This window comes from Neolamprologus multifasciatus, chromosome 12 (genome assembly GCF_963576455.1).
Source record: "Neolamprologus multifasciatus chromosome 12, fNeoMul1.2, whole genome shotgun sequence".
Classification (NCBI taxonomy): domain Eukaryota; kingdom Metazoa; phylum Chordata; class Actinopteri; order Cichliformes; family Cichlidae; genus Neolamprologus; species Neolamprologus multifasciatus.
In genome coordinates, this window is record NC_140450.1 from 16145094 (window position 1) to 16157499 (window position 12406).

Consider the following 12406-nt stretch of genomic DNA (forward strand, 5'->3'; position numbering starts at 1 on the left):
AATATTTGACACTTTCTTCTTCTACTTGATTAAAACTTCAAACAACAGCCTTATAAAAATCAGTCAGTATCGCCTCTTATTTATCTTAGTTATCGAGCCTCTTTTTGGGGATTCTCAAGTGCAACTCCACCAAACATGATGAGCAGAAATCGTATATTTGTTACATTTAAAGCAGACAGTAAATGCACCACATGTAAGGAGACCTCCAGAGTGCAAGATGTTAAATTTAAGACCATTTATTCATAACTTTCACTGTAAAGAAAATAAACTTATCATCCCTTATCATGTCCTTTATATTAAGCCTGTTTTATATCATTCATGTTTACTACCTACACTCACCGGTCACTCTATTAGTCGCACTCTGCTTTTGGTGTGTTGGACCTCCTTTTGCCTTCAGACCTGTCTTAATTAGCAGCAGGCAGCAACAAACAGCAGCAGCAGTTGTTTTTCAGCTGCACATCCATGATGAGAATCAGAGAAAGTGGCTACACTGTGATCATGAAGTAGCAGTAACACTCAGGTAGGCAGTACCATTTAAATTATGCTTAATTGATGATAATATCCCCCACACCAATACATCGACAACAACCTGAACATTTGATACAAAGCAGGATGCTGTTTATGGTAAATTCCGACTCTACCATCCAAATGTCACTGCATAATTTGAGACTCATCCAATCATGCAACCTTTTTCTAATCTTCTGTTGTCCAATTTTGGTGAGCCCGTGCGGATGGCTGCCTCAATTTTCTTATTCTATCTGACAGGAGCGGCACCCAGTGTGGTCTTCTGCAGCTTTAGCCCACCTGCTTCAAGGTTTGAGATGTTGTGCGTTCAGAAATGGTCCTCTGCATACAAGTGGTTATTTGAGCTACTTTTGCCTTTCTGTCAGCTCAAAGCTGCCTCATCATTCTCCTCTGACATCAACAAGGTATAGGATAGGTGTACCTAGCAAAGTGCAAAGCGACTGCAAAGTTGCTTGAATTGTTCAAGTCACTTGAACATCCCTTTGTTTTTTGCACTGCGCTGGATATTGCCTTACAAGCAATTATACTGGGTGGGGTGTTTCGAGACTTTAAAGTCTTCAGGATTATCCATGCAGTGCCAAACACTGTGTCCCCAAAGGGAGCAGCTAATGCGCCAGTGTCTTTAATCCAGAGTCAACTTAACTGATGCCTTAGAGAAAAGTTAAAGGAATCAAGGGCATCCCAGACTGGCATTACACTCTATTCAGTTGTGGTTTGTGCTCAGAAGTACATTTTAGGAACTATTCAAACACACAATTCTTTCAATTTTCCTATTTTCATGACGTGTTTGTCATTTTATTCTGACCTACATATGCAGGACAATTGGGAAAAGCTGACAAAATAAGAAATGCAAAGAGGAAAAAAAAGAGCAGATAAAGTAAGAGATGGAGGTCTCCTAGCAGCGGTAAGAGGAGACGCGCTGTTGTTGAGAAGCAGAAGTGTAGCATGAGGAGCACAGGAAATGTCATGAAATATGTAGGAAGGAGCAGCTCAGCACCGGAACACAAAGCCATTAAAGAAAGCCCTGGAAAATGCAGTCAGCTAGAAATATAAACGTCCATTTCCGTATCGTTCATAAATACTCTCACGGATAAAAGCACACACACGCTTTCACATCTCCTGGAAAAAAAAAAAAAAGTAAAAGCTTTAATACTCATGTACACAGTTTAACACATTCTTGTGCTCTCAGAGATGCAAGCACAAAACTGTACATGCATTATCAGCACTAAACACAAAGAAAACAGAGCCAATCTTGTCTCTCCTCTCTCTGCTCTCCTCCTTCTCTTCCACTGGACCTGAAGATGTTTTGTAAATCATTGATTGAGTACATGCAGGAAACCAGCGAGACAGCTAGTCTGACATGCAGCAAGTGCTCTCGGTGTTTCGGGTTAAACAGCAGGCCAGCGGACAACTCGCTCCGAAGGCGGTTTAGGGCGAGAAGAGGTGGCGCTCTGAGCTCTGAGCACTCTCTTCGCCCTCAGCCCCGTACAACTCACAGGCTTGTCAACAAGGTGCTTCAGCTGTGTGGAGGATTTGGTGCAGTGCTGAAGATGTAAGTGAAAAAACTATAGCACAGTACAATAGAATCCAGTCATATTGTGACTTGGCACTTATTTGCTGTTCAGCATTTCATATATTTTTATGTGTAATAATGCATCATAAACTGGAAGACTGACGGGATTTTATGTTTATCTCTCTGGCAGCAGCTGCAGCTCAGGGCTGGAGGGGCTGTGGAGCCTCACAGGATTTAGTTTGTTTGTGAAAACTGGAGGAAACTATACTTTCCTTTGTTCAAGCAGTCTTAAAACGTCCCAGCGTTAGATCTCAGGTGAGGATAGTTAAAGGATTCATTGACTGGATCCAAGGATCGGGTTTTACAAAGCACCTTGATTTGGATTTGACAGGATTTCAGTTTTGTTGTGGTTTTAATTTTGTGCTTCGGTTATCAGTCTGCCTGAGCGAATGTCTTCACTTATAGTTGACATTTTCATTTCAGATGAAAAAAAGATTACTGTTGCTGGCTATCAGCATGGCTAAATGATCACAACACTGGATGACCTGGACTGCAATCCAGCAAGAGTTCAGAGAAGGTAACAAAACTAATGGAGATGAAGAGAAACAGCATTTATTAAAGCTGTATGTGTCCGCTACAAAACAAGACGAGGGTGACTTCTTCTCTTTGTCTAGTCTATTTCTCCTGATCTCAATTCAGTCTCAAGGTAAATAGTGTTTTCCCCCTTTTCTGAACTAACATATATATTTATTCAGGATCAGACACAGTATCACCACATACTGGACAGTATGGCAGATTTTTTTACAACACATGCCCTTCCTGACACACACCAGTGGGATTTGTGTCTCTTTTCAGAATCGAACCAACAATATTTTGCTTTTTGGACAAACGTGGGACCAACTACACTAGGAGAGCAGCAAAAAATGTCTTCTTCTTCTTCTTCTTCTTCTTTCAAATAAGAGGACTTCTGACAAACACATTACACATAGCAGAGCAAAGGATGCTTTTGGAAAGACTTATGCCACACCTTTATGTGACATTAAAGATATTAAAGCACAGAGTTGATCTTTTCCTGATAATATTATTCACAAGCCCATTTTTAAAGTAATGAAAATTATTGTTTTTCTTCGTATATATGTGGGTACATTTATTTGAACAGAAAAAAAAAACTGAAAGTAAGTTGCAGATCTTTTCAGCAGCTCACGTTAGGTCAAACTGCAAAAAGCAATTGAAAGTGATAGTTATAGACTCGGTTTCTCCACAATGGAGATAGCTCAGCATAAATACCTGCATCACGAACTCAGTGCTTTACAGTGACTGTCTTCACTGGCTGATAAAGACACTTGCTGCTGCTACTGGTGGTAGAGGGTATGTATTATCATCTCTGTGGCAAACAGAAATGAGACCACACAAGTAAAGCACATCAGTGTTTCCGTCTCTCTCCCACTCAGCCAGCCACAGCCTCTCATAATTGCAATCAATAACTCAAACAGTTTCCGTCCATGTTATCACTACTATCATCATCACCACCACGCCCATGGCGCTCCATCGTTTCATCTTCTATAAATCAAAGTTCATGAGACTTCACTCTATGGCAGTCACATCTAGCCACGGTGACCACAACGCAAATGCATGGATCGCTACTGGGCTTGCTGTTTTCTCTCCACTGCCTAATCATCTGAGCAGGGCAGCAACCTCTCCAGTAATTTACAGCAGAAGGGAAATTAAGGAGCAAGCTCTTATTAAACGACGAGTCATAATAATAATAATAATAATAATAATAATAATAATAATAATAATAAGCGTGAGGTTGTTGCAGCCCTCTAGTTTTAATTCTCCATGCCTGCGTAAAATTGATCCACTGCGTCCACGTGACATTCGCAATTATCAAAGACTACGAGATGGACTGGTAGATGAGACGCGCGAGGCTTTAATCTACCTGAATGCTGCAGGAGATCTCGGAGTCGTCCAGTAACCGGATCGTACAGAGGATCTCCTGGTCCAAGGAGCGGAGGCTGGGGCTGCGAAACCGGAGCATTTTCATCCTTCTGTCGGTTCTGTTTCAGCCCCTCATGTCGGAGGTTCCACAGACAAGACCAGACGGGCGCAGAGGCTCACGCACACGGATGACTCACGCACACGCACGCGTCCGCGTATACATTGCCGTTCAGTCGGGTCTCGTCACCCCTTGAGACGCCCTTGGAGATGAATGGGTGGATGGGGTGGTGGATGGTTAGATGGATGGATAAGAGAGCGGATGGATGCAGCAGAGAAGGATGGGAGGAGAGCTTTCATCCGTCTCCAGCCTGCCCACTGATGGATCTACAGGACGGAGGATGGTTTTCCCTCTACTCCTCCTCCTCCTCTCTCTCTCTCCCTCTGGCTCAACCCCACTTCACAAGTGTCTTGTGACCCTTCTCATTGCTCCTCATTGCAATTACGTCCAAATGACACGGGAGACCTGGCGAGTGTAGATTGCCCTGCCCTGTGGATACCCTTTGATTATAACTAGTTAGCAATTATAACAAGTGTTATTATTTCAGAGGTTGCTGATGCTGCAAAAACGGCATCTTTACCTTCCATATGTATTTAAATGTTTGCGTTAGCGATAAATAATAAAACTCATATAATATATATGGATTGTTACTGATATTTCCTCACTGTAACGACACTCAAACTGAGATTAAATAATTAATTCCATCGGTAATGACACCGCGGTCCCTTTAATTGTTAACGTAAGCGACGTGCTTTGTGCGTCATCGCGTCCCTTAGCAAAACAGCCAGAGGCCATGGTCCAAATCGTTCGTTCATGGAATGTTATCGCCTCTTTCATGCGCCGGAGTCACGTTCAGTAGGCAGGTCTCACATTTTTGTTACTGTTTGTTTCAGCTTTTCAGGAAGGCTTGGGTTTTTTTTCGTGACGTAAAACCGAGGCTGTGTTTTCTTTAACGAACAGCAGCTGTAAACGTCCTAAAGTCTGCCAGTAAAGATTGAATTGAATTGAATTTTAGTGGGAGGCTGCACTTCAGCTGGACTTTTAAGAACTGATCGCTTTTTATAGCTACGGAAGCTCCAGCGGCATCGGTTACAGTTTAAACCATAGGTGTCAAACTCTGGCCCGCTGGCCAAATTTGGCCCGCAGCCTAATTACATTTGGCCCGCGAAGCCATACCAAATTACTATCAGAGCTGGCCTACTGGTATTATACAGCTAATATATATATTGTTTAGTGTTAAGCTTTGCTTGTTCCATATTCAGTTTTTCAGCAAAACGTGTTTGAGTCCATAAGAAAAGATTCATTCTTAAATCTGGAGGAAGATTTTTTTTTCAATACATATTAATGTTAGCCCGCGACTTTGTTCCAGTTTTGAATTTTGGCCCACTGTGTATTTGAGTTTGACACCCCTGGTTTAAACGTTCAGTTAACTGGACAGAGGAAAAAAGACAACCCAGGAGATTAGTCCTTAAGGGAACTATCATTAGCTGTAGAAAAAATTTATGCATGCACTCATCGACCACTTTATGAGGTATCACGTCGGCCCACCTTTTACCTTCAAAACTACCTTAATTCTTCATGGCATGAATTCAACAAAGTGCAGATGTTTTTGCTTCACACTGACATGATAGCATCAGGTGCAGATCCCAAAGATGCTCTACTGGATTCAGATCTGGCGACTGTGAACTTATTGTCAGGAAACCAGTGTGAGATTATTTTAGCTTTGTGGCATGACTTGGCATCCTACTGGAAGCACCCATCAGATGATAGCAACACTGTTGTTATAAAGGGTTTAAATGATGGTCAATTCAGTTTTAAGGGGTTCAAAGTGTGCCAAAAAACCATTCCCCACACCATTACACCACCAGCAACAGCCTGTACTGCTGTTACAACGCATGACTTGTTGTGAGCTTTGCTTCTTATCCTGCTGAAAACAGCCATCAGAAGATGGTTAAAGTGTGGTTATAAGGGATGGACCAATGACTCCAGAAAACAGTCATTGGGATGGACGTGGTCACCAGCAGTACTCTGGTAGGCTGTGGTGTTTACTTGAACCTCAGTTGGTACTAAGGGGCCCAAAGTGTGCCAGTGAAATATCCCCCACACCATTTCCACTCCATCTCTAGCTAAAGCTCTGATACAAGACAGGATGGATCAAGAATTTCATGTTGTTTACCCCCAGATTTCTGACTGTGTACCATCCCAAAGAACTGACGCTCATGAGATATTTTCTCTTTTTTAGACCAGTCTCTGTAAACCTTTGAGATGCCTGTGTGAGAAAATCCCAGCAGATCAGCAGTTTCTGAAAAACTCAGACCAGCCCACGTGATACCAACTAGCATGCCACATTCAAAATCATTCAAATCACCTTCATCTCCCTTTGTGATGCTCTGTTTGAACTTCGGCAGGTTGACCACATCTGATGTACTTAGTTGCTGCCATGTTATTGGCTAATTAGATATTTGTGTAAACAAGCAGTTGAACACGTGTGCCTAATAAAATGGCCAGTTAGTTCTCACGATTGTCGTTATTAATTTGACTTAAGTAAAATGTTCAGTGGGTGCTTTTCACGTCTAATGAAGTATTTTTACAGTAATTTATTAGTATTGATTTAAACTTTAAAGCTCTAAAATCTTACAATCAGATATATTTATTTCCTTTTTCTTGTTTAATCCTTTTCAGGAAAAACCTGCTTTAAATATAGTGCATGAAGAACCACAACCAGGATGATCTACATCATAATGGGAGTCTCGGGTTGTGGAAAGTATGTACACAGTATGTTCATGTATTTCATGCATAAGTGCTTTGTGAAACAAAAGTAAATGAGTTGTTTCTGTACCATTATAACCATCAGTATATAATGATACCTTGTTTAATAGAGATTATATTGACAGACAATGGCAATTTTATTTATATTACACATTTTATTACATGTAAACTCAATGTGGTTAACACACAAAATAAAGACATAAAAATAATGTCTTAAGACAGCACAAAAAAGAAGTAGAAAATTCTCACAGCTAAAAGAGAAGGTCCATGTAAATATTTTCAAAATTAGTTAATAATAATATCAGATTTTTATAATATTAAAGGATGCTGACAGTTGTTTTATTGTAACATTTCTCAAATGTTGCTAAACCAGTTTTGTCCTTGATACTCTTTATTTATTTATTTTAAATATAGAAGCACCTTTGGGATCTTCCTATCTGAAAAGGTAAGTAGCCTCAACTCTAACCAACAACCTCCCTACACACACACACACACACACCTCCCTCTTGGTTCCTTGTGTGCCTAATACTCTTCTGTCCATGTGTGTTTACCCATCAGCTGGGTTGGCCCCTGTACGAAGGGGATGACTTCCACCCACGGGAGAACATCGAGAAGATGTCTCGCGGTGAAGCGCTTACAGATCAGGTCAGCCCAGGTGTGTGTGTGTGTTTGAGTGTGTGTGTGCATTCTGTCTGCTTCACTTACATGTCAATCATTTATGGCGTTCAGTCTCTCTTCTGTCAGGACTAAATAAGTCTGTTTGACTTGCAGAAACACAAAACTCAACAAGTAGCCAGAGGGAGCTTCAGTCGTGCAGACAGTGAAAGCAGCAGGGAGCGATGCTGAACTTTTCATAACAGCCGTCAGTCCTGAAATTCAGTTCAGTCATTTATTATCTGTTTGTTCAGGGCTCATCTCCTCCCCGTCCGTGCTGACTTTTTAAATACAGGGAGCCCTCCAAACAATTGTCTGGCTTCCTGCCAAAGTTGAGTATACAGGCTTACAGGCAGAGGAGCCCCCGCCAGCATTTGGCAGCAGTTCACCGGTAGCGGTGTTTGGTGGCAGATGATAACCTCCCACTCAGAGGTCTGCTTTGAACAGCGAGGAGAATTACCCAGGGACGTGCTCCGTCCAACCCTTTGGCATATTTTAAAAATTGTCAACAGTTGGCAGTTTGAGAATAAATGATGTGCGAGGAGTGGAGCAGAAATGTAAATACAGGATTACTGTCAGGCTCTGGCAAAATGTGTCTTTCATGCTACTATTAGAGTTGGCAGGTTGAGGTTGGCGCGACCAAACAGGACATGAGCATGCTCAGAAACCTGCATGCAAGGGAGTGAGATTCCTCACAGAAACGTGGCTCTAGTTCAACTAGAGCTGAACATGCAGCCAAAGTTGGACTAATTCTGTTTCTAATTGCAGCGTAATCAAAGATGTGTTTGTGTTGCCACATCTGTCGGCCTGATCTCCGTTTGATCCCTGATTGTTTTTTTAACCATGCGAGTTGTAAATGCGGGTCGTTACTCTGATTAGACCCACTGTAAACAGTTTCTACCACATTACGCTCACTGCAGTCAGGTCTGTGCAGCCTCTGTGTTTCTGAGGAGCTTGCATAGGTTGAACCATATGTTTGATGATCAAAAGTGAGGGAAGTACCTTCTCTGGGTTTAATCTGCTGAAAACTGTTACCCAGAAGTTATTGTAATAGTCATTAAATCACATCTTTATTGACGGATACCAAAGTGTTATAACTTGTAAATGAGAGTACAGGGAAGGTCATCAAATGTCTTTATGAAGGAAACAGACAAGATTTCAAGTCTTTTCCAGCATAATTCAAAGATTCTCAGTGGGCTTTCGAGGTGGACCCTGTGGTGTCCAGTCACAGAGTTAAAAAGATGTCTGACGCTTCCCTAGTCACTTTCATAATTTGAGCCCAATGAATCCTGGCATTGTCATCTTGGAATATGCCCCTGCCTATAGGGATGAAAATAGTAATTAATGGAAAAACCTGATCGTTAAGTAGTTTCAGGTAGTCAGCTGACCTGATTTTTGGGCATATAATGTTGCTGAACCTTAGACCCGACCAGCTGTAGCAACCCCACTTCATAACAGGCTCGTGTGATAGGGAGTGGGGTTAATGACTGCAGCCCTTCATCCTCTTCTCTTCTTACCCTTTACCGTTTTCTTTCCACTCATTACAGAGTAGATCTGGACTCCTCAAACCACATGACCTTTTTGTTTTGCCTCCAGGAATATCAGAGCTCATTTTCCCCAATTAGCGTCGCTGATATGTGGTTTTCTTAAGGCCACGAGTACTGCAGTTTTTTTTACAATTTGCTTGATACAAGTAGTATCAAGCAGATAGTAGATAGTTTGTGTTAAATCATTTGTTGCCAGCCGAAACACGTTATTCACCGCAGTAATTACCCAGTGGAAGGCTCTTAGTTATTTGTGTAGTTAAATCCATGTGGTGACTTTTCTTTTAGCCATATATATATATATATATATATATATATACACACCAGCTGGTAAACTATTTAAAGGAGTTAAATACACAATCTTAAACTAAGCTGTGCACAACAAAAATCAGTTTTTGTGTTTAGTGTTTGCATTTCTTTGTCTCTGCAGGACAGATTGCCGTGGCTTCTCAAACTACACGAAGTCATTCGGAGGTGAGTGCTAACCAATCTCTACAAATACATAAGTTCTATCATTTCAAAGAACACAACATTGGCTTTTTTTTAACCCATCAGCCTTTTAAAGGTTGATGTGGGGGGTGTTGTCATCACATCAAAGGTTATAAACGGGAAGGCGAGGCGGCAGGATTTTGACCTCGACCTCACAGTCAAGGTCAGAGGTCAAGTTTTCTAAAAATCTTGTGACTGAGGGGGTAAAACTGATGGCCACCAGTGTTTTGTGGCAATTTACCCTAATATCTGCTCTAAGCTTCATGCTAAACTTAGGTAGTACAACTGCACACACACACACACGTTTCATGAAAACAGGAGGTATTTTTTATGACATAAAGGAGAAGATGATGGGTTTAGAGGTAGAGCTGAAGAGCAGAGGAGCGAGGTGAGAATGTGCAGGCATGAAATTGTCGAGAGAGAAAAAATGTCAACGATGGTCGTGAAAATTGAGATGAAAACCAGAGAGCCAGGAAAAACAGTTTGGCGAGTAAAGACAGATTAAGTGAGGAAAAGAGGTGAGGGAGAAGCAAAAAGTGTGTCGTCTTTTTCTAAAAACGTCAGCGGCAACATCAAAGAGTCCTTCTGCTTAACTCTTCCACACTCAGATGCACTTATTTTTCTCCATCCGCTCGTCCTTGCGTCAATCTTTTTGTCTTTAGTTGTTGAGACTAAAGTTTACTTTAAGCTTATTTTTTTTCAGTCTGAACTTCAGTAGTTATTCATTCCTGCCCTCAGCAACTTTGTACATATGTGCATGTCTTCCCGTCACAGAGAGAGGAGTTCAGGCTCTGATGCTCTCCTGGTGTGCTCTGCACTGAAGCACCAGTACAGACAGATCCTCCTCCATGGCTCCAAAGCCCTCACTTCCCCTTCGGAGACAGACCAAGAAATCTTCCCTCCGGCTTCTCCTGATGTCTTTTTTCTTTTCCTTCGTGGTGACTATGAATTCATTTACCAGAGGATGGTGGCCCGGAGGGGTCACTATATGAAAGCCAACATGCTGCGTTCCCAGTTTGATACTTTAGAGGCTCCGTCTGATGAGGAGAATGTGTTGACACTGGACATCCAGAGGGGCATCGATGATATGGCTGTGGAGGTTGAAAGGCACTTAATCAACCACAGGACATGGGATCCTTAGCAGCTCTAACATTGATATTCCAGCAAATATTCAGGATCCTGCAGGATTACATTTGAATGACTTTGGTGATTCCCTGTGTGGCTCTCCACAGCAAATAGGAATTCACAGTTTCCACTTATTTGAAAACATCCAGCATCTACTCGATGGATTGGCACACGAGCTTGACAGTGGACATCGGTTGTTTGTTTTTTTAACCCTCTTTCCCTTGAATATCTTGAAAACAGTTGAGCAGCAGATGAATCCGCATGTTTGATTATTATATTGTCACAGATGCACTTCCTGATGTTCCCCTCCTAGTTACCCAGGCTTGGACAAAGACTGGAAAGTTGTGACTCCACGAGGCTGGTGTGGTGTCTCCTTCTGGGGTCCCTGTGGGCATCCTTAGCATGTAAGGTGAATAAGTTAAATACAACATGGAGCCCATTTTTATATAAACTTAAATCTATATAATCTTACAGAAATATAACATCTCTGTAAATTTTGTAATAGATTTAAAGGCCTCGGGAGTAATAAAAAGTATGATAAATGCCTTTATCAGGACAAAATTAATATTTTTAGACACTTGAAAACTAAATACCTACAAAGCTGTGGTAGAAATGATTAACATGTCAACATGACAGACTAAGTTGATGAACATCAGTGTAGTCACACTGTCATGTGATATTTTAGCACCTCGCTCGAAGCAGCAGTTTGCCTAAGTAGAACAACACAGAGTGTGTGGCCTTTACTGTTGTTCTAGTCCCTTTTGAATACCTAATCAGTGTCTGGTTTGTAGTGAGGATGAGAAATAAATCACTGATTCATTGTTGAGTGTGGCAGGCTTGACGAGCTTTTAGTAAAGAGTGGAATACACAGTATGTGTGATTTTCGAGAGTTCTAGCTGGTTGCAAACATTTAAAACATTTAAATATTTAGGTGCCATTCTAATAAAAGCATTGTGTGTATGTGTGTAAGCTTTGAAACTGAACCGGTTTGTGCGTATTTAAGGATGGTATGTTTTAAGAATATGCCATGGTGAAGATAAAAGGTTTTTACAGCCTGCTGTGATTTCTGCCTGTGGGGGTGTGTCCTGCCTTAGGTACCGCCCTTCTGTACCGCTAAGACCAGAGTGCTTAATTAAGGCCAGATAGATTTGTGTGGAGTGGAAGATGGTGCTAATTGTTTTTTGTTAAGTGACCAGCTTTTAGGTTTTTCTGTGTTTCTCTTCTTTTCATAGTGATAACATGTGACAAATCTCCTTTAGTTTAATCCTTTAACTAAAAAAAACGTATTTCATTACTAATTTTGCCTTCTTTTTCAATCTGGACATTTTTTGTTACTCCTCCACATACCCTGGACTTCTGGACGTTTCGAGTGTTTGATTATAAATGATGTGATGCTGATCTTTTTAATAGTTGGAATAAACACATGGAAGCTCTTAATTTGTCCTGATGATTGTCCACAACAAACCCAAAGATAGTCAGGTCACATAAGCTCAAGAAATAAAACCCTACAAAACTAGAACAGAGAAATTATGTCTGACTAAATTAATTTAGCTTATAATTGGTTTCAGCTTTACAGAAAAATAAATGTTAGTCCTAATAAAAGCTGATCTACATCTTTGTTTGTTTTAGATTCCTAGAAAACTCTGCTAAGAATGTTTCTTTATCATTTTCAGGATAACAAGTTTCTTCTGAGATTGAAATCTTCACACCGACAAAGTCGAATCATTAAAGAGATTTAACCTGAACACTTCACTGCTCCCCTCTGTGAGGTTCAGACCAAACACTCAGACA

The 12406-nt window shown here is 41.1% G+C and overlaps 2 protein-coding genes across 11 annotated transcripts in view; one reads left to right on the forward strand and one right to left on the reverse strand.

The window, feature by feature from the left end:
* Positions 1-4364, reverse strand: part of frmd3 (FERM domain containing 3) — a 59833-nt gene extending 55469 nt beyond the window's left edge. For 4 of the 7 annotated variants that reach the window (XM_085179010.1, XM_085179008.1, XM_085179009.1 and 1 more), the window contains exon 1: positions 3978-4363. In XM_085179010.1, the coding sequence (XP_085035136.1) occupies positions 3978-4082 (105 nt within the window). In that variant the 5' untranslated portion in view covers positions 4083-4363. Of the gene's footprint in view, positions 1-3977 lie in introns of all 7 variants that reach the window. The other 3 variants (XM_085179005.1, XM_085179006.1, XM_085179003.1) reach the window with 1 other exon arrangement.
* Positions 4365-4691: 327 nt separating this feature from the next.
* LOC146506682 (putative gluconokinase) lies at positions 4692-12258 on the forward strand. Of its 4 annotated transcripts, none has more exons than XM_085179026.1 (6): positions 4692-4897; positions 6717-6798; positions 7218-7248; positions 7362-7448; positions 9432-9475; positions 10265-12257. In XM_085179026.1, exons 2-6 carry the CDS (start codon positions 6761-6763, stop codon positions 10629-10631), a joined length of 567 nt encoding a protein of 188 aa, XP_085035152.1. In that variant the 5' UTR covers positions 4692-4897; positions 6717-6760; the 3' UTR covers positions 10632-12257. The 4 variants fall into 4 exon arrangements, with proteins under 4 accessions (XP_085035152.1, XP_085035153.1, XP_085035154.1 ...); XM_085179027.1 differs by having other exon boundaries at positions 4692-4893; XM_085179028.1 differs by lacking the exon at positions 4692-4897 and having other exon boundaries at positions 6720-6798; positions 7362-7458; positions 10265-12258.
* The last annotated feature ends 148 nt before the right edge of the window (positions 12259-12406 follow it).